Source organism: Myxocyprinus asiaticus, chromosome 15, assembly GCF_019703515.2.
Source record: "Myxocyprinus asiaticus isolate MX2 ecotype Aquarium Trade chromosome 15, UBuf_Myxa_2, whole genome shotgun sequence".
NCBI lineage: Eukaryota > Metazoa > Chordata > Actinopteri > Cypriniformes > Catostomidae > Myxocyprinus > Myxocyprinus asiaticus.
In genome coordinates, this window is record NC_059358.1 from 8,225,142 (window position 1) to 8,252,502 (window position 27,361).

The following is a 27,361-nucleotide window of genomic DNA, read 5'->3' on the forward strand; positions in this document are numbered from 1 at the left end:
CCATATTCATGTCAGGTAAAGCATAAAGGTTCCTGTAGCTCAACTGGTTGAGCATGGTGCAAGCAATGCCAAGATCATGTGGCTTGATTCCCAAGGAAAACACAGACTGATAAAAATGTATACCTTGAATGCACTGTAAGTCACTTTGGATAAAAGAGTCTGCAAAATGCATAAATATAAATGTAAATAAAAGTGACAAACCTTGCCAGCAATCATGCTGATTACTGGCCCCATTCATCTAAATGAAAGTTGTTTGCAGGGGATGTTCAGATGAGATGATTTAATGCAGTGCTGGAATGGACAGCAGCTGGAAATCACATCACCTTTAAACATGGGCTTTAAGAACCTTTCAATGTAATTTAATTACTGAAATGCTTTACATATAGGCTTATACTGTTCTTGGATGGCAAGACCTAGAAAAAACATACAGTATGGTCTAAGCAAGACAGAAAACAGGCTATGAGAATCCTATGGTATGTGTATTAATAAAGTTTGTAAGAGTGTTTGTCGTGCATGAGTAACCTACTATGTATCAACTGTGGACAGTAATAAAATATTTTTACTCCATTACTGTACCAAAGTAAATTTTCTAGCATCTATGCTTTATAAAAGTGTTTTAATTTTAGGAATGCTTTACTTTTACTACATTCACAAGCATTAGGTCTATCTTATTTATTCCATTACTACATTTCAGGACAACACACATTCCCGAGTTATTTGAAAGTGAAGAAATGAATAACAGCAGGGGTGTTGCTATCATTGGATAAGCTAAGGGCCCCTTATGTTTATCTTTTATTATTATTTTCTTCTTCAACCTTTTTTTAAATATTTGAACTTTATGTTAGTTTAAATTCTATGTACAGTTAAGCTGACATGCAGGGAGAGCATCTCGCAGTGTATGTGACATATAAACGATTTGGTATGGTCCATTCCTCCTCCTCTCAGTGGAATGGTTCAGTCTGTATTCAGAAGGTCAGATTAGTGTGTGTGTATCTCATCCTTCGCACAGATGCGTGTTATAGTAACTGGCTGCATAAACTCATCACACACATCTGTGCACGAAAGACCCAGGACATGGAGAGAGCTGCATTCTAATGGTGAGTTGCATCACTTCTCTGTTGTCTGTCTTATTCACATTTATAAAATGAAGCTACATGTTGTTAAATGTGCTGATGTGTCTTTAAACACCTGGACGAGTGTTGATGCATGATGATATTCATGTATATAGTGATGATACTGATGTATTTATAGAGGGTTGTGTGTGTTGTCGGTTTTGCATGACAGTTATAATCACTGTCTATTGTTTAGGGTTGTACTCCATAAACAGTCAATTCCAACTTTTAATGATGTTGCAACTAAAACTTGCATTCTGTCAGAGGACAAAACAAAATATAAGCAGACATTAAATTTACACAGAGGTTTGAATCTAGTAAATGTGCAAAATATAATAACAATGATGATAAAATTTTACTTTCTGTATATGAGCAATTATTATTTCACAATTAATAATTCTTCAGTTAATTTGGCAATATTATTATTATTATTATTGATTTTGATTTTTATGTTTTAGTTATTTAGTTTTTTTAATTGATTGCTTTCTTTTTATTATTATTATTATTATTATTATTATATAACTTTTAATAAATATTATTCAAATGCAGACTAGCTGCTACAATAATATTTGTTATATTCCTTGTCCTGTTGTGCTGCTTTGGATTTAGTATTTAATGAATAGCCAAGGGAGTTATAATACAATGAAATATAAATTAAAGAAAACTAACAAGATAAACAATGATGACTCTGAAAGTAGTGCCTCTTCTGTTTTGGGGTGTCCTGTTTGTTTAACCATGAGCTGTAGATTTGACATAATTTTTTAATGCACATTTTTCTTTTCCTCACTTGCATGGCATGAAGAAGACCCTTCTCACAGTCCTTACTTTAAGTTATCTTATGGACTTTAAATACGACTCACATTCAAATTCTGAAGCTCAGTATTTTTTCTTCCTTGACTGAGTAAATAAAAGAACAGCATTTCCCCAAGAGTGTCTCTTTAGCTGAAAGCAGACATGAGAACTGAGGACTGAGTTTTTAGAGGGGAACTGCACTTGCTTTCTTTCTTAAAAAATCTTAACAATTCTCTCATCTATACAGATATGAGCCTCATACAACTTTTAGTAAAAACATATGTTTTTTTCAAAATGACTCAAAATACCAACATAATACACACATCACTGCTAAATGTCCTGGCTCCTGAGTTTAGAACGAAATATTTGCAATATGCCATTGTATTAACTCTTGTGCGACCTTCGGGACATTTTTGTCTTTTTCATTTTTGTTTTTTCGATCATTTTGGCTGTGTTAATGCCAATGGCATACATTTTTCCAAAGGTGTGTATTTATTGGGGAATTTTGATATTGCAACCTCAGTTCCTATAATACATCTATAATACACTGTGTACACAAAATAGTTACATTCAGGACCTTAAGGACAAAAATGTCCCCACTGAAATCCATTAAAACTGCAATATTTGATCCCAGTGCCATTAAAGCATAAATTCATGAATCCTATGATATTATGCTTTCATTCCCTGACTTCAAAATTAATTTTTTTTATATTTTCCACCAGATAGCACCATTTTTCTCATGTTTAGCCTATGGAGCAAATACATGCTTTTTTCCTATTTTCTGTTTGCTGTATTATAGAGCACTGCAGGCCAACTGAATAAATGATGCAGCTTAAATTGTGTGGGTGTGTTGGTATGGATGTCAGAGTGTGTTTTGTATGTGTGTATTGAGAAATATATGTGTGTGTGTGTGTGTGTTTGCGTGTGTGTGCATGTGTGTGCGTGTGTGTGTGTGTGTGTGTGTGTGTGTGTGTTTCTGAAAAACAACAGTGGCATTATATAAACAAACTGGCATTTAGAGGGTTAAAATCCTGAAAATGAATGAATATTTGGTAGTTATGATCAGGACTGATGTTGGTTAAAAAAATGAATTAATTGAAAGTGGAAAATAATATTAACATAAAATATTATTATGGCAGTTTTTGACGCGGAGTAACTTTTTTTTATTGATGCACAAGGGTTAAGAAAGATCCTTTTCCTTTTTAAAGCTAGGGTGTGCAATCTTTTCCAGAATTGTTTTTTTATTTTATTTTTTTTTTATACTGGTTGAAAGTCACCACATCCTGATAGCAATCAATAATTTAAGTGGTCTAAATGTAAATATATATATACAGTTGCAATCGAAATTATTCAACCCCCCTGACCAGCAATACATTCTGGTGATGTGAATTAAAACACATCAACTAAAACCACAGTAAACAGTCAAAGTAAGTTTTTAATACACATTTGAGTGATTTTGAGAACAAAGAGTTCAGTTTACCCAAAATTTTAAATAAAGAAATAACTAATTCTCTCCACAAATGTCATGTCAAAAATATTCAAACCCCAAAGTCAATCATTTGTGGAGCATCCTTTATCCTTAATAAGAGCAAATGAATGTTTCAGGTAAGTGTTTTCAGGCTTCGGACACCTCTCTATTAGAATTTTTACACATTTCTCATGAGCAAAAGCTTCCAGCTCATTGACATTCTTTGGTTTCTGTGCTGCCATTGCTTCCTTGAAATCCCAACAAAGGTTTGCAATGGGATTTTAATGATGGACTGAAAGGGCCATTTAAGGACATTCCACGACCTATCCCTGAACCAGATTTTGGACAACTTGGATGTATCCTTGGTGTTATTGTCTTGCTGGAAAGTCCAGTGATAACCGAGCTTCAATTTACACACTGAAGGCATCACATTTTTCATGCCAAAATGGCCTGATACCTGAAAGAATCCATGGCGTCAGTCACAAAACACCCCCATAACAGGACTGACCCACCTCCATGCTTGACTGTGGGGATGGTGTTGTTCTTGTCATCACCTTGTCATCTTACTCCAGATGTACTGCTGACCCATGGGTCTAAAACTCATTTTCAGTTTAGTGTCATACGTCTATAAAACCTTCTTCCAGGACTCCACAGTTCTTTACAACTTCTTTCCTAATTACTTCTTGAATGTTCAAGTCAACATTTCCCTTGGTGAATTTTTGCTTTCTTCCACACCCCAAGAAGGTTGCTGTTGTACCATATTTAAAAAATGTATGAATGGTGCTGCCAGCTTTGTCTATTGGAATTTGAAGTGCCTTGGAAATGTACTTTTAGTCATGACCTTTCTTGTGTTATGAAATAATCTCCTCTATTAGCTTTTGAGACAGTTTATTTTTAATAGCATTTTTTGCATAGAAATATATTTTTGCTTACAATGCTAAACTTAAATTTTAAAACTTAAATAAGTGCCATTGCAGATTGATGACTTAGTTTTGTTTTAAAACAATTACTTGTGTAGCCTTACATATTTAAGAAACAGCTACATGCAATAGGGGTTGAATAATTATGACATGGCTGTATTTTTAAAAAATCCTGCTATTTAGAAATATTAGGTTATATATTCACACTATGACTTTGAATGTGTCACTCAACTGATATAGATGTAAAGTTTAAAAATTCTGGGTCATCAGAAAAGCTTACCTTTGTAAATCCTTACTGTCTTGGGGGGTTGAATAATTTCGATTGCAAATAAATATATATATATATATCTTCTGTGGAAGGGACAGAACTAAAAAATGATTGACCAATCATAGCATTCGGTCCTAATGTAATGATAGGATGTCCTTCCTGTCTGTCAATCTATATTTGCACACGTCATCAGCGCGGGTTCCTTGACGCTGTGCAGAGCGAGCGTGAGAATGGAAGGCGAACTGCAGCTACCTTATGTTCCTCCTGAACCACCAGTAAAAGGAAACAAGAAAAAAAGACCATGTTAGAAACTTCTACAACAAAAAAACATCTGGATCAAGAGCGTGCTAAAAGCAAAATTAACATTGCCGTTGCTTTTCCATGCTGGAGGCAACTGCGGGACTCAAAGTGTCTGAAAAATGACGCCATGGTTGCTGTTTTTCATTTGGACAGGTAATTACATGGTTTGATTTATTTTTGACTCTGCTCTCTCTCTCTGTGTGTGTGTGTGTTCATGTGTGATAGAGGGGGTGTGGCTTTGGAGACACCTCTGAAGTGAGGGCGGGCTCTATGCTTTCAAAGCTAGCTTGCTAACTGCTAGCCTCTCTGGATTACACACCCTAGCTTTAAAGTTAATAAAGGACATGGAGTACGTATAGTTCATCTGATAATCTAGGGGGAGCTCTACATCATGGATGTACTCCCAGTAAACCTGGATTTCACTGTAGAGGTTTCAGTGAGAATCAAAAGGCAGCTTGAGACCTTTCTTGTGTCATAGACTAATGATTAGACTTAATGTTGAAGTAGTTGTCTGGGGAATTTAGATAGATTTGCCTACGAGCCCTGGAACACTCTCACTGAAACTCTCACATTGAAAATATATTTTCGTGAATTTCAGACTGTAGTTATAACATAAACATTTTAATTAGACCTGTTTCATGGCTTTTATGAATTAATGCAGTTTTTGCGCAGATCTAGACATAGGATGCTAAATTCAAAAAAGGTTTTAGATCTATAGTTAAATAATCTTTATAAAAGGGATAGTTTTTTATTGATTTGAAGCCGTTGGAAACAGTGCTAACTAACAAATCTGCAAATTTACAAATCTTTACTTTTATTTGGTGTCAGCTTGAAATTCATATAAGATAAATATCTTGTGATGTACTCATGTGGCATTTATTTTTATATTTCTCTAATTGCATGAGGGACATTTTCTCATCTCTCAGTGAAATTAACATTCAGCTCCGTTCACTCTGTAAGCCACAGTCATGAAAGACTGAACATTATGACAGTTTTTCCTTCTCTCAGATTTTTACAAAATGAAGGACATTTGTGGGTCTTCTGGTTTGAGGTTAGTGTTGACATTTCACACATTTACAGCACATAAAAGATCACTTCCAGTTAAAACTACAGTATGGCTCTGTTCCAAAACCTGGTGAGCTGCCTTACTGTCTACTAGTGACAAAGCTAGTTGCCTTCTAACTGAAATGGAACCCCATAAGTGAACAGTTTGGAAAGCTTCATTGGCACATAGAGTTTGCAATCTGCATTTAGCTAAGCATAGGATGCAAAAAACAACAACCACATAAATGGGATGAAATAGTCAATTTTTATTAGATTAAAATCTTTTTGACAGCATTGAACGAATTATGAGTACAGTACATTTGTAATTGTCATTTCTAATTTCTATAATTGTAATGCTGGTTTAGAATTTGGCCACAACAAGGTATCTTAGAGGCCAGCATATTCATGCTGCCCAAGTTTTGGAACAGCCTTCGTGGTGGGAGTGCACCTATGATGCCTTAAAATGCTACCTACGTAGGCAGCTCACTAGGTTTTCGAACAGAGCCAATGTCTCTGGCTTTATCATCAGCTCATGGTCTTACATAACAGTGTAATTCCTAAATCCACTGAAGATGGTCAGAGTTGCAGGTGGTTGAAGAGCTTTACAGGTTCAGGCTTCAGTGATACAGTATATCATTCAGCCACACTTCATTTATTAATTAATTGTGAGCTTATGCAAACTAGTCAAAGATTAATGGGCAGATAGAATAGAGGCTTTATCAACCGACAGCCTGAATGTCAGTACAACACTATACAACCTTACTGCACATTTATATATATTATTTTTATTGTATACTGTGTATTCTATATTGTGTATATTGTATACTGTACGTTGTATTTTATTTTTTGTATATTGTGTTGTGTGTAATTATGTGTATATTATTTTTGTAAATTGTGTTGTGTAAATCTGATGATTATTGTAAAATGGTATATGTCTCATCACTGTCATGACTGCTATGTTGCTCAGAACTGCACCTAAGACTTTCACCCACTGTTGCACTTGTGTATATGGTTGAGTGACAATAAAGTGATTTGATTTGATTTGATTTGATTTAGAGCTGATAAATCAAGACTTTAATAAATTAAGAGGGCTGCTGTGTGGAATTGCATAAAAATGAAGAGAGAGTGGTTTGGGGTGGTTTACGAGGAACTTTTTTTTAGGTTACAAACTGGTAATTACAATGGTATTACACTATAAATGTGTTTTATGAGGGCATTTCTAGTGTCCCCATAATTCAAATTGCTTAAAAAAACATACTAAACAATGTTTTTTTTGAAAATGTAAAAATGCAGAAAGTTTTTTGAGAGGGTTAGGTTTAGGGGATAGAATCTATAGTTCGTACAGTATAAAAATCATTATGTCTATGGAGAGTCCTCATAAGGATAGCCACACCAACGTGTGTGTGTGTGTGTGTGTGTGTGTGTGTGTGTGTGTGTGTGTGTGTGGCTTAGAGATGTTTTTATGTTTCATGTTGCTACTGCATTTACTGCCCTCAGCAGTCTGTTGCCAAATGATGAGATATATCAGATTAGGCATGAACATTAAGACATGAAGGCTTGTTAAGACAGACTTTTAATTACTTTTCAAGACTTTTTAAAGGCATATATGCAATCCAATAATTTGTCCTACTGTAACTATATATTAAATTTAATAAATTCAAATAAACAAAAAATGTGCTTTTTTTAAAAAAAAAAAATATTATTATTTTTATTTATTTATTTTTTTTAAAGTAAACTTCCACTGATTACAACATAACTCATTCTGTGTAGGCATCTTTAACTACAGAGTAACTGCACTGCCTGATTTAAGTGTCAGGAGCCTTAAACATTACATGACACGGTAACAGTTCATGGTTAATTTCAGACAGAAATCAGATTCACTTAAAAGAACTGGTTAATAAAAGGCATTTGTTTGGAAATTGGACTACAATATTTGCCCTGTGTGTTTTGCACTGTAGATAATAATAATAAAAAAAAAAAGAAGCTCATCAGACTTCACTGTTTGTGCTGTGTGTTTCGCTCTATAGATTCAGAGAACCAGCTAATAGGAGTTATTAGCGCAGGATACAGTAGCTGCGCTGTGTGTTTCGTTTTGTAGATTCAAAAGAATGGGCTCATAAGAGTCATTAGTTCGGAAGTCAGAATACACCACACTATTTGTTTCATGCTGTAGATTCAAAAGAAACTACACTGGTTGTGCTGTGTTTCACTCTGTAGATTCAAAAGAAATGGCTCATAAGAGTTATTCATTCAGAAATCTGACTACGCTGATTGTGCTGTGTGTTTCGCGCTGTAGATTCAAAAGAACCGTCTCATATATCACCGGACTACACCTTGATGTGTTTTTCAGGATGTAGATGGGCAGCACTGCAACTGTATCCACCTTTTTCCTAAATCTCATGATGCTTTGCGCAAAATATTGCTGTTACTTCTGTTAAGAAGCAAATATAGTTGTCATTGTGGCGTATACACTTTAATGTATACATCTAGATGTGTTGGGATTACAAGGGCAGGGTCTCTGATTTCATGACAACATACATCAATCACTATATCTGTGTGTTACTGCATGATAAACAGCAAAAAAGTCATACAAGGCAAAGAAATCACAAAAAAATGGCACACTTTCTCCCAGATGCAGTTGAAATTTAATCTAAGCATAAACACAACATTTAGGGCAGATTTTTAGTGGAATACCTGTGTTGGCTGAGCATTGGGTATCTGTGCTTGTCATCTGTGGTCCCAGCATGTTAAGACACTGAAAAAGATCCTTGAAGATCTCGTGAATGTAGGTGTAAGCGCTTTTTCCAAATTTTCCGATCGCATGCCTATGTTCTTTTACAGCCTCACGTAGCGGTCAAAGTTTAAACTTTTGTTTTAGTGCAGTGTTAGATTGACAGGTGAGGGGTGGTGCTCTGCTGCTATTTGGGATGCATCAGGAGGGCGTTTACAATGTAAATGCGATGTGGTGGCATTTATGAGATGTTTGGTCACAGGTCCATTTAACAGCTTCGAACGCAGGTCATTCATCATCTGTTTTATAATTGTGTTGTAAAAATATTTCTCATTTTATCATTTTAATTTTATCCAAGAATGGCCTGAAAACTATAACAAGTACAACAGCTACTTGCTCACATATTTAATGGCCATTGACTCACTTCCGATTTAACAATATTTAATAGTTCTGATAATCAGTTCATGGTGCGAAAGGCCGTACCCTCACACTGTAAACAGCATCACAGTATCCAAATAAGGGTGGGATTTACTCTTCTAAGCTCCAGTAACGTGGCTACTGACCCTTGACCCCTTGCAGCCTGATCTGTAATGTGTTACTTGCATGTGTTACATGCATTTGCATGTAGAACAGCCCATGTTTCCCATGATATGTTTCCTATAATATGATAAACAACTGGCATATTTCACACACATGACAGATTAAAAAAAAAAAAGGAATGAAATGCCCTTATAAGCTATGAATCTGCGTTCTGTTCAGGGTTCTACTGAAATGCATCCATCACTCTCAAGATTGAATTTACCTTGGAACAAAGTTATTTAAGAGCACTGCCTCCGCAGGCATTTGTCTCTGTCAGCATAATATCATTTTCTGTAATGACTCAGCAGAATAAGTCCAAAGCTGAACTGACAGAGTCCCACCTTGCCAGAAGCTCAGACAATCACATCTGTGTCCTGCATGTTACAGTAGTTGTAGCTATATTGACTCCTGCAAGGTTAAATTTCTGTTTACCATCTATTTTATGGATTTAATAATATATAAGAGCTGATATTATGAATCAATTGAATTATAAATCAATATCAAATGCATTTCAATGAGTTCAAAATGTGCTCTTGAACTGCATTCACAAGTACAGCAGAAACAGCTCAAGTATTTATTTATTTTTAAACAAAGAAAAGTGCTTTTAAGTAATAGTTCACCCAAAAATTACAATTCTGTCATTATTAGTCCACCCTCATGTCATCCAAACCCATATGACTTTTTCTTATGCAGCAGAACACATCTATTGGAACATGAATCAAGAGTCTTGAGTGATGTCATAAGTGTTCAAAATCAGTGTTTATGAAGATGTCTATTTGTTAATCTGCATGAACAAATCGTTACTGTGTGCTTTGATTTATTGATTTGATATCAGACAGCACTGATGATAACAGAACCTCTTGAATGAATACAAACATAAAGCATTCAAAATCAGCAGCTGGGCTGTTTACATGTCTGCCGCTTCCATAATCAAACCATGTTTTCTCCAGGCTTCATTTGATCCCCGTTAGTCCCCATAGATGTTGTTAGGTTTACAGAGTTGCTATAAGAATCAGGCAAATGATTGCAGAACACACACAAAGAGAGAGAATACAACTCAGCTGACTGTGAAGAATGAGTCACTTCACTGCAGAGAGAGAGAGACAGTGATTAACTGCTAAAAACACACACAGATGATTTGTTTGTTTCTGTCTGTGTGAATATGGAAGGGAAAAGGATGCCTTTCTTTATAGGACATGACATTGACAGGGAAGACACTAATCAAAACCCTCTGGTCATATGATCTCAACATGGCGGCACTCATGAAAATGTGCCCACCACCATAGAACAAAAAAGAGAAGTCTTCTCATGTGAATGTACATCTTTTTAAATATATCTTTCAAAAATACTATTCCACAGTTTGTAGTGTCCAAACACCAATCCTTTGAGTCACATGGGGGCTGTTGACATGAGGGGCCCTCACAAAAATCAAGAGTTCTGGAAAACATGCTGCAGCTTTCCCCAAATTTGCAGCAAATTCGCCAGTTATTATTTCCACAAGCAAATGAGCTGACCTGCAGGTCAAAAAATGAAAGGTTTCCTGCAGGTTCACCTCTATCGGTGAAGAGCTGCAAACTTCTGCCCCTAACCACATCCGCCACAGTTTTAACGCAATAAATGCGTTATTAATAAAAAAAATTGTATACCCTTTCTTATATGCTGAAATTAGAACTCTCCTGAACCCTGACTTATATAAAAAAAATACATCTTCTATATGTTAAAAATCAGTGGCGATTTCTCAGGGCCAGCAAAGGCCTTCTCTGCTGGCGTAACATGCCTAATAAATAAATATTTTTTCATCCTTTCCTTCTCATTGACCTTTTTGCCCATTGACCCATTGATGTATTTTCAATCGCTTTCCACTCCTAATTAATCTACAAAAGAATAGCAAAAAACAAAAAAATGGATGCAATCAGAATTTATTCCTCGATGCTTACAAGCAAAGTGTGACAACTGTGTGTGCACTATAATCTCTACAACGGACAGAAAACAAGAAACTGTGAGTCTTTAAATGTGCACAGCTTTACAAGTTTGTCTTGTAGTGTGTTTCCTTTTTTGTTTTAAATCAACAGCAATTAGTTTTCCTGTTGAAGCCTGCCACTACTCTCTGAAACCACACACACACACATTCTATGCCACTTTACTTTGGAGCAATGAAAAGGCTTTTGATGAAATCGCTCTAAATCTGTGGAACGCTTCAACCAGAGGGATGACTCACAACAGAGAAGATGAAATAAAATGAAATAACCTTCGGAACATGCCCTGTTCCCCTCAGAGCAAACCTCTGCTAGAGCTGCCATTGTGCGCCTTGGGTTTATGAGCTAAAATGCTGAATAAAGAACTGATTTTTTTCCTCCGCATGTGCCACAGTATTTGTGATTACATTTCTTGTCTTTCTTCAACATGTCTTTTTTTCCCCTTCTTGTCTCCTTCTACATGCGTCTCAGATGTGCCAGGTTAAAAATAGACTACATTAAACCACACGTGAAAATCAGATTGTGAAAGTCAGAGTGAAAGGCGGCACCGGATAAAGTCCTGTGATTTAGTGCTGTTCATCAATGACAGCTTGGTATATTCCAAGAACTCCACAACACACATAGCTCATTAACATAGACAAATGTTTTGTGTGACTGTGGACTTGCACGTAAAAAAGAAATGAAACAGCAAAGGATTGACAACAATAGATGCATATATATAAATACTGCATTTTCAGTGGATAACACAAACACTGACTGACCTTCTGTGTTAATTAGACACTGCTGCTGTGTCCAGTTATGCATACTTCCCTACTACTGTATATAGTAAGCCCAAATCAGTAAGCTAATGACTTAGGTTTTCCAAATCCTCAAAATTCATAAAATATTAGGCGAGAAGTTCCCAGATGACCTACTATTTCCTGCAATATTCTAAGTATGTGATTTCGGACACAACCTGTGTCTACTCTGCATCCACAGAGTTCTCATATACTTGGAGAGAACTATCTGTTGGTATTCCCATTCATCTCAATGGCAGCTGCTTGGCTGTTGTATGCAGCCCACAAATTACACAACCTGGACACTGCTATCTTTGCTTCATGGGTATTTATTTTTTTTACCATGAATTACCATGGTACCATTTCCAAAAAAAAAACAAACAAACAAAAAAAAAACATGGTAATACCATAATAATTTTTTACACTGGCCGAACTGTCAGTATGTTTACAGGCACTTTAAAAATTAGATTTCAATTGTACTAAAGTGTGCAAAGCAGGAGGCGGGAACCGGCTAAACAGTCAACGTAAAGTTTAATGATAAAACTCAACATAAAACAAAGATAAACAAACGCAGACACACATGCAATGGGACCACGTGCATCTCTCGTCTTTTCCCCCTCCCGGCTGATTAGCCTGATCCCCGCCCTCCTCCTCCCTTCCCGGAGGGAGGGGGGGGGGGCGTTGCCCTTCCGGCCGTGCCTGCCGGCAGGTCTTCCCTCCTTTTGGAGCCCTGGGAGAGAAGAGGGGAGGGAAAGAGCGAGGTGGTGCGACAGAGAGAGAGAGAGAGAGAAGAACTTGCTCGCCAGCGCCCAGACCTCAACTGCTCCTTCGCCCTCTGGTGGACGCCAGCTCGCTCCTCCCCTGGCGGACGGCAGCGAATCCTCTGGCCCCTGGTGGACGGCATCGAATCCTCCGGCCCCTGGAGGACAGAACCACTACTCCCCTTCACGGAACCGCTCCTCCCCTTCTTCAGCAGATGGCAGCGGTTCCTCCAGATCTTGCCGGCCAGCAGCCACCCCTCCGTCCCCAGGCAGACGGCCGCGGCTGCTCCCCTGGTGGATGGCAGCGGCGAGGACTCCGTGACAGCGCATCCCTCTTCCCTCCCGGGTTTCAGCACCAATGTAATGGGGTAAGGGATGGGCAAGGAGGAGGCGGGGACCGGCTAAACAGTCAACGTAAAGTTTAATGATAAAATTCAACATAAAACAAACATAAACAAACACACATGCAACGCGCCCACGTGCATCTCTCGCTCTCTCTCATACTGGTGCATCCGGCTCATCTTTATCCCCCTCCCAGCTGATTAGCCCGGTCCAGGGCCAGCCGTGTGTCCTCACAGCCCGGCCCCGCCCTCCTCCTCGTCACACAGACCTACTGTAGGTCACATGACCTACTCATGTGATTGTAGCTCAACTTCATGCAGCATGTATTCACAGTAATCCAGGGCTGTACAGTTTGACTTTTTTTCCGCATTTGCGATTATTTTAAAACTTTAACCCATTTGCACATGTGCGATAAGTGTCATTTCCGCCTACGAGGAGCATTGCAACAAAGAACATGTACTATAAGTCTGATGTCTGTTTTACTACTGCCAAACCTTGACAGGGTTGGGGAGTAACGGATAGGGATGGGCGATACCACTTATTTTCATTTTGATCCGATACTAAGTACTTTTAGGCCATTATCGCTGATATCGATACCAATACCGATATCTCTAATAAATTGAATTTTTACAAATTATTTGGATAAAATTAGTAACTTAAATTATTGCTTACATTTTTTTATATATTTCCCTAAACTGGAAAATTATTGGGCTGCTTTGTTTACCTTTTAAAAATTAGTATGTATAAGCAACATATAAAACCACAAAATCAACCATAGATATTATTATATGGTTACTATTACTAAAACCAAGTTACAATAGGGATACTACAGTAATGCTATAGCAAAAGCATGGTTAATTGTATCAAAACCTTGGTTTCTGGCAAAAAACAAAAACAAAAACATGGTCACTACAGTCGTGGTTACTAGTCATGGTTAATACAATATTACTACAGTAAATCCATGGGTAGTTTTCGTAAGGGTATCATTTATTAACGAGGATTAAAGATCATTATCAATGTTTTAACAGCTCTGAATTTAAATAAGCCTGTAAAAATGGTCACACAAGCCCATTATAATACATGTCATGTCTAGGGTTGTCATTACTTGGTGTGAATAACTCCAGATGCTGTTTTTCTGTCATTACCTCAGGAAAACACGGTGACTGCTGTATGCTGGAGTATTTTAGCATTTCTGTGCATCAAGATGAGCGGAAGAAAAAATAGTTCTGATGCCATGCAACAATTCGCTCATATAATTATTCTTTTTCACTTCGAAGCTTATGAGATGCATTAATATTCATGTTATCTAAATAAAAGTTCACTAGTTAAAAAAAAAAAAATTAAAATAAATATATTTTATGTGAGGATCGATATTCTTGATACCACATCAGTATCGGAAGTATCGATACTTTAGTATCGATCCGCCCATCCCTAGTAACGGAATACATGTAACGGGATTATGTACTGTATTTAAAATACAAAACATAAGTAACTGTATTCCACTACAGTTACAATTTAAATCATTGGTAATTAGAATACAGTTACATTCAAAAAGTATTTTGATTACTGAAGAGATTACTTTGCATTTTATTGTCATTTGTTTCATTTAATATTTAGTCCTTTCAGATCTAACGGACTACGTTACAAATGACATTTTACAGCATGTATTCTGTAATCTGTAGTGGATACATTTCAAAAGTAACCCTCCCAACCCTGAACCTTGAGCACTCGAAATTGGTGGTTTTTGATGTGGACACGTCGTCAGGGTCCCGGTCATATCTAATATCATATCTAATATTAATGGTCGCTGTAATGTTCTGTCTATGCTGTGTGCTGGTCGCGAAACTATTTCGATTAATAAAAATGTACGTTTTTTTATTCTGTTACCCTCAAAGTCTGTGAGCATTTAGTTGCTCGATTTCCAGAGGACGAGCTTAAACAGTGGTGCTTTTGACTCAAAGACACTGGATTCAGATTGTTTCTGAGATTCAGAGAAACACCATTGTGGGAAGGGTTCCTCTAATAAGCTATTCATATTAGTGGTCGATGGATATGTGTCTTTTCTACAACCATAATAATATAAATAGTAATAATGCTAATAATGCTAGTGTGCTAATACATTTTAATTTGTGCTAATTAATTTTTTAGTTCACTATAGGAACGGTGCCTACAGTTACTTCAATCGAACTATCCGATTACGCATTGTGTCATGTACTGTGTACTTGGACAGACAGATGAAGACTATCGCTAGTCTGTGCAAAAACCAGCTGTAGCATGATTATAACTGCTTATGTAGATATGCTGTGCTGTTTTTTGAAAACCTGTTTTCATCATGTTGGACTAGAACAATCGTTTCCTCACATTATGACACATTAAGGGTTGCAGTGGCTCTAAAGGTCCTTTGCATTAATGATGCAACCTTTCCTGCTAACTTTGCATTAAAGAGTAACTATAGACTTTATGCATGTGGCACCAATTCAGGTGTGCAGATTAAACGACATTCTGCTCTCTTGTTGTCTTGGAATGTACAAGACTTTCAGTAAAAGAAATCTGTATGAAGCCCTCTTCAATTGATAGTTTGTGAACTAGCGAGTGTGTGTTATTTGTGGAACGTGGAAGGCACATCCTTCATTCTTGTTGGCTGATGATTAAAGGAATAGTTCACCCAACTCCGTTCCAGACCTTCATGAATTTCTATTTCATTTTCTTTCATGGAACAGAGAAGTAACTTGTAAGGTAACTGTTTTAATCTGTTTTTTTTTTTTTTTGTGTTTTTTTTTAGGGTTTGCTTTGATTTGATGGGAGATCATCATTGTTTTGGAATATTCTCAGGTCATCTTGACATTTCTGCTCTTAATCATCCTGTGTATCTGGTTGCTTTCTCAGGTTTGTCCTTGAGGAAAACTTCTGAGTCACAGAAGAGCACCCTGCCAACATGTTCAGCACCAAAAGGTCAGAGCCACGCTGCAGTTTGTTGTCCGTTTTTGTAATCTTTTATGTAAGAAAGCCTATACTGTCCTTCTAAAGTGGCTTTGTTTACATAATTAAGTTTTGGGCTCTAAAGGACTTATTAAACCCCAGTAACACTTAGGTTATTGGATAGTTATTTACTTTTTGTGTTCACATTTTTTGCTGCAAAACTTTTGAATGTAGTTATGTAATTTACAAAGCTTACACTTTCAGAAAAAAAAAAAAAAAAAAAATGTGAAAATTGTACCTTTATGGTTAAAACAGCTTGTCATATCTCTCACACCAGTCTGATTTTTGCAAAGTCTGACTAACAGACCTAGATAATGCGATTGTAGCTGGACTTCATCAAGCATGTATTCATGTTAATCTTCACGTAAACTCACTGTACCTTCTTTGGGACAGATAAGGTACAAATACATTCCAAGTGACATGTAAAGGGTACAGTAGGTGTACCTTAGAGGGTACTGTACTAGTAACAAGCTGTTGTTCAACCTAAAGGTAGGGAACATGGGGCTAAAGGCACACCTTAAAGAAAATTAGCTTGTTTTCTGGTCACAAAATGTCTTAAGTTTCAAGAAATACATTTATTTTTATTGAACATTGATGGAGCAACACAATTTATGTTAAAATAAATATCAACAGAAGGTTGTTTTGAATACAATTCCTTTTTTTTTTTTTTTTTTTTTTTTTTTTTAAAGGTGGTTACGGAATGTTTAACCCCACACCTGGGCTCTCTCACTTGGGGTAAAATGCCCCCAGGGGGTTTATAGCGATATAGTGTAGATTCTGGGACAATAGTTAAATGGCACAATTTGTCAACTTATGCAAATATTTTTAAGACAGCAAGATGCTTTTTTTTTAAGTAACAAATTAAGATAATGCTTATTCAAAATAACCAGAAAAGGGTGCATAATTTCTTGTTCATTTCAATCACATTTGACATTTCATTACATCTTAAGTATTCTAAAAACAAATTAATCTCTATTGTGATTGGATCAGACAACGTTAGCCCACTTCAAACATTCTTCATAACAAATCTACCCCCCCCCCCCCCCCCACAACTTAAGAAAAACACTGTGTTTAATAGAGGCCTTTAGCCCCTGCCAAAGGGGGGCTTTTTACACAAAAAACAGAAATATTGAAAATAATAATATTGACAGTTATTGAAAATTTGTTGATATACTCACCTTGAAAAAAATAGAAAATTACAAATAAGTATTATTATTTTTTTTTTTTTTTAAATAAATGTGATAATTTCCAGGATATTCATTAGCTACATTCATTTACAACATTTAACAAAATATTAAATATTAGATCAAATTGCCTCAAAATCAACCTTTAGACTTACATGCAATGGTGTCATGGAAGAGGAAAAATTTAAAGTTCATTGTGTCAAACAGGTGTTTAGGAAGGTCCTTTGGTTGTTTTTGATGCTATTTTGTGTTTGGGAGGAAATAAAATAAAGGAGCCTTTTGCTCCGCATAGCCTTTAGCCCCGTTGTACCCTACAACATTGTCCCTTTGTTTGTACAGCGCACCCACAAATTTACCTTTTCAGCCCTTTTAAAGGGGTCATATTTTGAGAAATAAAATTTTCCTTGATCTTTTGAAATAAAAAAAAAGTTAATTGTACTTGCTGAAATATACTTTCAGATCTAAAAGCTTGCTTGCCATTCCAAAAAGAATCTAATTGTTATGGAGGATGAAATCTGCAAAAATAATAAATAAATACACAAATACATGAATAAATAATAAATACAAATTTGTGCAGAAATACATATATAAATCATTACTTTTGCAAGGAGATATACAAATAAACAAATAAACGCACCCATCAATGCAAAAATAATACAATATAAAACAGAAATGGTTGGGAAAATGCAAAAATGTTTGATAATGAAATTTAATAATGTAATATTGAATTACTTTAACCACTGATTTCTTTCTGTATGTATTTCTGTATTTATTGTTCCTTTGCGCAATATGCTAAGAGGATGTCAATCAAACATTAGTAGGCAGAATTTATGACTGATCGTTGTAAAGTTCTGCGCTTGACTATGTTTTCCATCGCTTGCTCATTAAGATCCTAAAATGTAAAGAAAGAAAATATGGACAGAGTCAGATTAGCAATAGTCAGAGGCCTGCAAAAGCTTGCCGACACTGTTAAAAATAGAACTATGTTATCTGCTGATTATAAACTCTTCAATGTGGATGCATGCATAGACGTTTATGGGCAGTTAGTAGGTACATTTTAAAAAGTTTGACTGTGATACTTGAACGGCTGTCGACATCCTCTCATAAGCATGTTGTGCGAAGGAAAAATAAATAGGGGACTACATACAGAAATAAAAGAATGATTGAAGAAATATAGAATTCAAATTCAACTTTAAATTTTGCATTTCCTTTAACATTTTTGAATTTTCCCAACCATTTATTTGTTTTACATTGTATTATTTTGAATTGATGGGAGCATTTATTTATTTATTTAATTATTTGAATATCTCCTCATACTTATAGTTAATTATATATTTATTATTTATTTACAAATACGTGGATTTATTTATTTATTTATCTATGGATTTATTTATTTATTTATTTTTGCAAGTTTGTCCTTCATACATTCTAAGGGTCAGAGTATGGACCTCTGGGGGTAAGAAATGTTCAAATATTGTATGTATAATAAATATTTAAAAGCTTAAAAGCTCTTTTTGGAGCAGAAATATACAATAGACTATTTGCACTATTTGAAAACTTATGTACTATAGTCCATATTTGCACTCCAAACATGTATGTCACTACCAAAGTTTATGTGTGTTTGCACACAAAAAAAATTGTCAAAATTGTTGTAGTTATTGAAAGAAATACATTCAGAACATATGTTGACAACGTTCTGATGAATATTATACTTCACACAATGATTCATCACAACTTCACAGTACTGACACCTCAAACTCAAGCTTTGTTCATACACTGTGAATGCACAGATTATTTTTTCTAAATTGGTACTTTCCCATGGGCATTGTGATGCATGATAATGGTACATTTCATACTCAGATTTGACTATTCTGATTTATTTTATTCTACCATGCAGAATATTTTTTCTGAAATGCTTTTGGTGCAGCCGCAGTGAACTGACTGTCAGATTTGGCTTTTGACAGTCAGTTCACTGTGGCTGTGCCAAAAAAGCATTTCAGATATAATAGTTGAACATGAATATGCTACATGTGGGCCATTGCACAAACAGACACTGAGTTTGACAGCAAAAACAGATGTAATTGGTAGCTCACAGAAGTAAAGAAACCAATTGGGATGCATAAAACTGATAAAAGCTGCACTGAGAGCCTGTGACCTGAGGAAATCACATTGTTGTTCTGCACAATACTCGCTGCATACTTGACATGGAGTGTCACAGTAGCAGTATGTTCTAGAAAATGGAGCACAGGCAATTTTTGACTAGTGTAATTCTTGGAGATTGTCTTTTTGGCATTCTAGAGGTTATTTTCCTGCATTGATCACACAATCAGACCAAACATATTCCTATACAAATATTTCTTAGAAAATTATTTTTATATTAATCTGACAATTCAAACCATTTTAAAAGTTCATTAGCCAATTTTGCTATTCTAGTTATATGCAATTAAATGGTTAGAAGCGTTTTATAATACTGTATACATTTTGCATAGTTTTTACCTGCTGTCAGCAATTCTATCAGAACAGACCTGTGCCTCTTTTTGGGTTGTGATGCATCAGTTTAGAACCACTGTTATAGAGCACTTTTATTGTTTGGGTATTTGCACTCTCATCAGTGGTTTAATGGTGTATGTTTACACATGCTAGTTAAACTGCAACGGGAACACTGTTAAATTAAATCCTTCATCAGTGGGATTGTTTATTAAATGCATTACAGTTTGAACAGCTCATTAAACATTTTGCCCTGCCACATCAGTCTTCTCATGAAAAACAAGCCGCGGCTCTCATTTAGGTTGCGGTTATGTGTATGTGCTCTGTGCAGAAGATAAGGCTTCCTCTAATTAGACTTACAATGTTTACATTCCAAAATGGACTCAGGCAGTGCAAACTAAACCGTTCCACCAATGCCCCGGGCACAACACTTATTACGCAAACATCCTCTTGCAGTCCATAATGTCATCTTGAGTGCCCATATCCATGTCACTTAAAAGGACAGTTCTCCCAAAAATGAAAATTCTGTCTTCATTTACTCATCCTAATGTTGTTCCAAACCAGAATGACTTTCTATCTTATATTTAAAACAAATATAGATGTTAGGCAGGATATTATGCACTGACAACCTCAGTCACCATTCACTTTTATTGTATGAAAAAAAGAAGCATTTATTCCTCATTCATGAAAATGTCATAAATATACGAAAGAATTGGGAGTAATTTCCGTATAAAATGGAGATTCCTCAAAACTTTCAGCCGGATTCACGAACGCTTTGAAATCCCCAGATTTGTTTGTACAACTTTCAAACGTTCGTAAATAGAGCATGCGTGCACGTTCATTCACAATTATCATAATCCACAACCATGAAAACGTCATATAAGGAAGGATTCAGACTCGCTAGTAAATGAGAAAATTAAGCTTTTAACATATATGCGAACAGCAGTGGCGCGCCGTGCATTTAAAGTCTAGGCCTTCAATGTGATTCATGCCTTTAAGAAAACACAGCTTCACAATGAATAAGACACCCTATGCCTTTGGGCATCATACATTATGTCGCAGCTAACTAGTAATACCAACTGGCATTTTAAAAACACGTCCACGCATGAAAGCCAGAACTTGAAACGACACTTAATGCTGAAGCAAGCCTAATTTTAACTGCAGCATGACTGTTTTGTGAAATGAATGTCTAATGTTTTATACACCTGTTTCTGCAGGCGTTTGTTAAACAAGCTTTAATATCATGTAATGTGGAAACAAACTCATTTATCGATATTACTTAATAAAGTTAATGTTTATCACTTTGTATATCTCCCTGAGTTTCGACATGCTTGTGTGACATCATGCCCCTGCATCTCGGTGAAATCAGAGTTGAGAATTTCTTCATGAGCCTTCTAGTTGTAATTCTGACTTAAAGATGCATTCCATTGCACTTTTCCAAGTAGGAAGTTGTAAAATCCGACTCTCCGAGTTGAATGGAACGCAGTACTACTTTTCAAAACTTGATCTGACACTGAATGCTCAAGCAGCCTAATTTACACTTAGAAACTCCTGATGTTGCTATAACAATGCAAAAAGCACTTACCAATTTGCTTGAAGTGAAAATCAGCCCTCCTTTCCTGTTTAATAAATTAAGCAATCACACGATCATGCAGAACATCTCAGGTTTGTAAATCCATAAGGATCTCTTTCTCAACGGCAATACCAGCAGTGATGACAGCTGACTCCTCTGCAAGATCTTGCCTCTTCACTTTCAAATTACGTACATCACTTAAAGCGTGATTGCGTCGCTTAAGGCCAGCTAGAAGGCCTCAATCGAGACATATCCTAAAGATCACACCCACCAAGAACAAATAAATCAATCTGATTGGCTGATGAATCTGACAATCTGACATTAGATGCGCATTCATTTGCACTGTTGAGGGATTCTGTGGAAATTCTGAAGGCCTGAGGGGGTGGAGCTCAGACTCACACACTGCTTTGGCTAATGAGCTCAGCTTCCGGCATGTGATTTGTGAAACAGTTGTCACACTTTGCTTGTAAGCATCAAGGAATAAATTCTGACTGGATAAACTTTTCGTTTTCTCTATTTGTTTGTAGATTAATTAAGAGTGGAAAGCGATTAAAAATACATAGGCAAAAATATTTATTTATTTGGCACGTTAGGCCAGCAGAGACAGCTTTGCTGGCCCTGAGAATTCGCCACTGGCAAACAGTAATAAAATATATTATATTGATAAAATATTGATTTAGCAAACACTCACATCTAAAAAGAAAGTGAGGAACTTTCAGTCATCTTTGACTTTGCTGCCATCAGATGTTCATTAGTGAATTAAACAATAAGAGGTCGATAAAAATTGTTTGACATTGAAGCTTTAGTGTAAAAAAAATTCAGTTCATGCCGAGAGGAGGATGTCCACCATCATTAACCTTCTCTGGTTCAACTGAGCGCATCGCCAGCATCATTTGAGAAACTTCTCGAGTAAATCCAAGACTGTACATTGATATACTTCCCTTCTGAAACTGAATGCAATCTACCAATGCATATACTAAATTATCTGAAACTGAATGCAATCTACCAATGCATATACTAAATTATGTAATCTAAATAGTAGAGCTTATATCAAATAAAAAAAAAAATGTCCAGCCAGTCAACTTAGAGGGCTTTTTTTTTTATTATTATTATTTTGAGAAAATCAAATGCAAACCCATGTCAAGAACTTCTGCCGGAAATAAGCAGAGTTGGGGAAAAACTTAGGCTACTTTGAAAAAATAAATGCAATCAGCAAAGAAACGTTTCTAAATAAAACCTTTTTTTTTTTTAAGGTTAATTTGACACATTTAATTATTAATAGTTTTTTGCATTACTTCTTTAATTTTACTTCTATCAAAATGTAGTCAAGACAGTTTGTCTGAAAGTACACAACATATTTGGATGTCTTACGCATGATTTACATGTGGTCAGGAGCAGGTGTAAATTTAGTTCTTACCAACGAACGTTTTGAAAATACAAAAACTTTCATGAATCCGAAAATTTACATCAGACTGTCCTTACGAACGATTCACACAAAAATTTGTGCTGCTTGAGTTTCATGAATGAGGTCCAATGAAAGTGAATAGTGACTGAGGTTAACATTCTGTCAAACTTCTCCTTTTGTGTTCCACTGAAGACAAAAAGACAAATGGGTTAAGAACAACATGAGGGTGATTAAATGATGACAGAATTTTCATTTTTGTGTGAACTATCCCTTTAAAACCAGCAAACAGGTGTTCTTTAAACACACACACACACACACACAAATATATATATATATATATATATATATAAAATATTGAAAGTATTGAATATTCCTACCATCTGAGCAATTCAAGTTTAAAGTACCACTAGTTTTCTCCAGGGGGCAGTAAGCGGAACTCATCTTGCATCTATATTATACAGAGAACAAACCACACTTACCCACAGCAGACAGCACAAGATGAATCTTGTTCATGCGTTCAAACACAGCTTGACGGAAGCCAAATCTGAACTATTATATATCAAATCTGGGTTTGAGACCAGGGTAAAGCAAGAAAATCTATACATAAATAAAGCATTTAAAATGTAGCAAACATATACAAAGGTTTAAAAGTTTAAATGTGACATTCATATAGCAAAAAGAAAGTTTAAATCTGTTAGTTTCAATACAAATCATCTACTTGGACATAAAAGTGCTCGTAGTTGAAGAAACACCCTCAAATAATTTTTAAGTGACCTTGGGTTTTGGAAAAAAAGGTTCATCCTCCAGGTCTGTCTTGAGACAAATTACATTATGGCTTAATTGAGTTTCGTATCCTAATCTTGTGTGCTTCCTGTGCATCGCTTTAACTGTCATCTCAAAGCTGACTGAAGTAGACACCAATGACTTCCTGCTGAAACAGGAAGAAGCTAGAGTCTGCCAGGCCTATTTGAGAGATGTTAGTATGAAAAGACTGAGCTATCATACACAGAGCTATAATTGCAATAGGTGAGGGCAGTAATGATGTTAAAACAATACTGAGTTGTGCTCATTAGCTGCAGCGAACAGGAGATGCAGGTTTGGTGTGATATTTTCAGACACAGAAGGATATTATATTGTTAGGCTGGAAATAAATAACCACTGTTACTCCCAGCAAGAAAACTTTGCAGACAGTTGTCAACTTTATACAGAGATGTTAGCCGTCTAACTCTTGATTTTTCCCATTGTCTCACAAAGCCAGTCTTTTGACTATTAGAAAAAAGTCTGGTCCACTTTAGAGCTTATTCTGTGCAAGAACCATCAAAAAAAGTCTGACTGATATGTAAAATTACCAACCACCATTTGTTTTGTTTTTACAATGTGATCTCACTATTCGACCTACCAACAGTAGGTCGAAAGTTTTGCTACTTAAATTGGTCTTTTCTTACCAAAATTCGGAGCACCGCCCCTAGTGGCCGAAGCTGGAAGTGTTGTTGAACGGGCAACGTGTGAGCCCCAGTGTCCAGGTGAAATATTCACAGAGTGGCGCCAAAAGCATGTTGTAAACGAGTTGTAATTAGTTGTAAATTATGTAATACAATCAACAGGAATACATATTTTATAACCATATGCCCCAACACAAACCCCAACCCTAAACCTAACATGAATGCTGGTGGCCACTGTTGTCAAAAGAAAAACTGATGAAAGACAAATCGTTGACACTAGCAATCAACACCACGCTGTTTGTCCTTGTAATGTGGACACAAATCATGCCAAAATGATACCTTGCCAATGAGCTCACTGGGGATTGACATTTATTGACACTGGGTACATATAATTTAAAAACTTGATTAGTTACATATGCAGAAGACATTCTTCCTTTAGAGAACATAAACCATAAAGATCAACTGTCTTCAAAGGCACAAAGATCTAATCAGGGCTGAATGACCTACAGATCAGATATCCTGATAGACCTTGACACTGGGAATGCTCTGGAATTCAGAGATGAAATCGTAGTTTAATCACATTCAGTGAGGAAGTGCTTGACAGTTACTGTTTTACTCCCCACGGTTCAATATCCTGGGGCTGATTTTGACTGGTGATATGAAAGGGGGTTCATTAGCATAAAGGGGAGGGATCTATGAGTGGGGTTGTTCAGATGCAGTTATAATGAGTGTGTTTTTCAGATTACAGGTTGTGTGCACAATAAAATGAATATAAATGAGTATAAATTAACAAATTGACTGCCCAATCATATCCAAACTAACATAAGCAGGTTTTAGTGGATTTTGGTGAGCAAATGTGAAAATATTAACCTTTAAGGATTTCAATGAAAAATCAAATGTGGAAAATAAAGGTTAAACTTGGAATAGTAGTTAGCACACATTAATTCTGGGCAATATAGAATATTCATGATAAAGGCTGTAATTATGCTAGCAATATAGAATTAAGCAACATTTTTGCAGTGATTTTAATGCACTTTTTTATTTTGGACATTAAGTTACCTAGAATCCTGTCTAGCGGTTTGCAATTATGAAATCATTAAGAAGGAGATATTTTAATAGCACCTCTTATTTAAATTTCAGTAGCAAAAATAGCATTAGAGTGGGTTAGTTCAATTCATTTCTATGAATCATTTTAATCTGTCCCTCAAAAATGTTCACCGAAGTCCCTGCTTGGCATTTTTTGTGTATTAAAATGTTTTAGTTAAAATATATGTAGGTTTTTGCAGTTGTAATAAATGCTGTTTATTAGGACCTATTATGCATTATGTTAAAAAATGAAGACAAATGCACATTTAATTATTCAATTATTTTGAATGCTGATCATGCATGAAGATGTCTTAGAAATTCATAACATATGAGCGCATGGACGAATGCAAGACCCGCATAGAATTCAGAATTTACACTTTTTTCCTGTCGATACACTTTTGTAATAGCTCATGAAAAACAAGCCAATGTTGTCTTCTGTGTGTATTTGATTTGACTGACAGCAGCAGCTTTATATTCATACTGATTGTGCCTAATATGAACAGAATCAGACAGCTCTTAAGAAAAGATGTGATGGACAATGATGGAAGTTTTTGTGGGCTTTTGTCTTCTAATGTGAACGGACAGGCTTCAGTCGCTGATCTGTATGATTGACGACACTGCTGGAAGCTGAAAGCATTTGTTTAAATTGTTTGTGTTTACTTCTGCTTTGTTTAATGTCTTGTCAACATTTAAGGGTCCTTGCTGATGCAAGTTAAATTGTCAATTTTCTAGTGTTTATGACTAAGAAAATTGAAGATGCATGAACATGCTGTGAAATGTTTGTAACTTTTGCTGTGGTTGTCTTATTCACAATGGAAGCAAATTATTTTCAGGACATTCGGCTTCATTAACAGTTCTTGGATGAGAGGAAGAAATAGTTAAATGCCAACTGCAAAATGTACATCTTTAGGGCAGAGAAATGGATTTTTAAACACTTTAAATTGAACGCAACACAGGCTGCAATTCCCTGACCTATATTAATATCTCCAAGACCAAAGTGAATTTATTTAAAGTTCAGGAGATGTAGAAGAGGGAGGGAGGGTTGGAATAAATTTCTGTTGCAAACATAATGTGGAAAATTTAGTTGTAAGGGACTGGGCAAATACTGGGTAGTTCTTTATTGAAATTGTATGTAGAGTACTTATCAAAATGGGCTGATATTTTTCAGGGTTACGCAAAGTCAAAGGGTTACCCTTTTTTTATCATTATTATTGGAACCGGTTATAATAAATATGATTTATGATCTGTTTATGATAACAATCATATACTTCTGCCGAGTAATACAGTGCATTAGTTTAAAGGTGCGCAGTTCAAAAGTTTTACTCTGAAAGAAATGAATTGTAATTTTCAAACATACTGTATGTTTAAAATGATGTTCACTCAAATGAGATGAAGACTCCAATTATATCACTAACCTTATAAAAGCTGTTTTATCCTATGGTGAGAGGGTCTCCTCATGGGGGCTGCCATGTTAGGATCACATGACCAGACAAATATTACTCACGTAATCTCAGTAACCGCCCCGTTATTGGACATTCTCACTCATGGATTAAATTATGAATTGCTGACTCTGAACAACAGTGAATTTCTAAAATGGCATCTGTATATGAAAACTATTGCATTTGAATGATGCTGCATCCAGGCCCCAAGGTTTCAGTTTAAGTCCAAGATGACATAAACACAAATGACTTTGACATAAACATAAATGCCATATGACATTTCTTTCTTCTCATGAACACCAAAGATGTTAGGTAGAATGACAGCCTCAGTCACTATTGACTTTCATTGCATCTATATATATATATATATATATATATATATATATATATATATATATATATATATATATATATATATATATATATATATAATGAAAGTAAAAGGTGACTGAAGCTAACATTCTCTCTAACATCCTATTGTGTTCCACAGAAGAAAAAAGTCATACGAACAACACAATAGTGTATAAATGATGACACTATGACACACACCGGACACTATTTACCCAACGTTTGTGTGTTATAGTATCACAGTGGTAGTTTAGCAACATGCACCTACACCATGTACTATTAAAAATAAATTGTGTGCAGAGTTTCTCGTGTTAAGCATTTTTAGCGGGGCTTTTTTTTAGAAGCCATG

The 27,361-nt window shown here is 35.8% G+C and overlaps 1 protein-coding gene across 1 annotated transcript in view; it reads left to right on the plus strand.

Annotated features, from left to right (window-relative positions):
- The first annotated feature begins 983 nt into the window (after positions 1-983).
- Positions 984-27,361, plus strand: part of oxr1a (oxidation resistance 1a) — a 246,277-nt gene continuing 219,899 nt past the window's right edge. The window contains exons 1-2 of the mRNA XM_051719172.1: positions 984-1,097; positions 15,956-16,021. Of these exons, the coding sequence (XP_051575132.1) occupies positions 16,005-16,021 (17 nt within the window). The 5' untranslated portion in view covers positions 984-1,097; positions 15,956-16,004. The remainder of the gene's footprint in view (positions 1,098-15,955; positions 16,022-27,361) is intronic.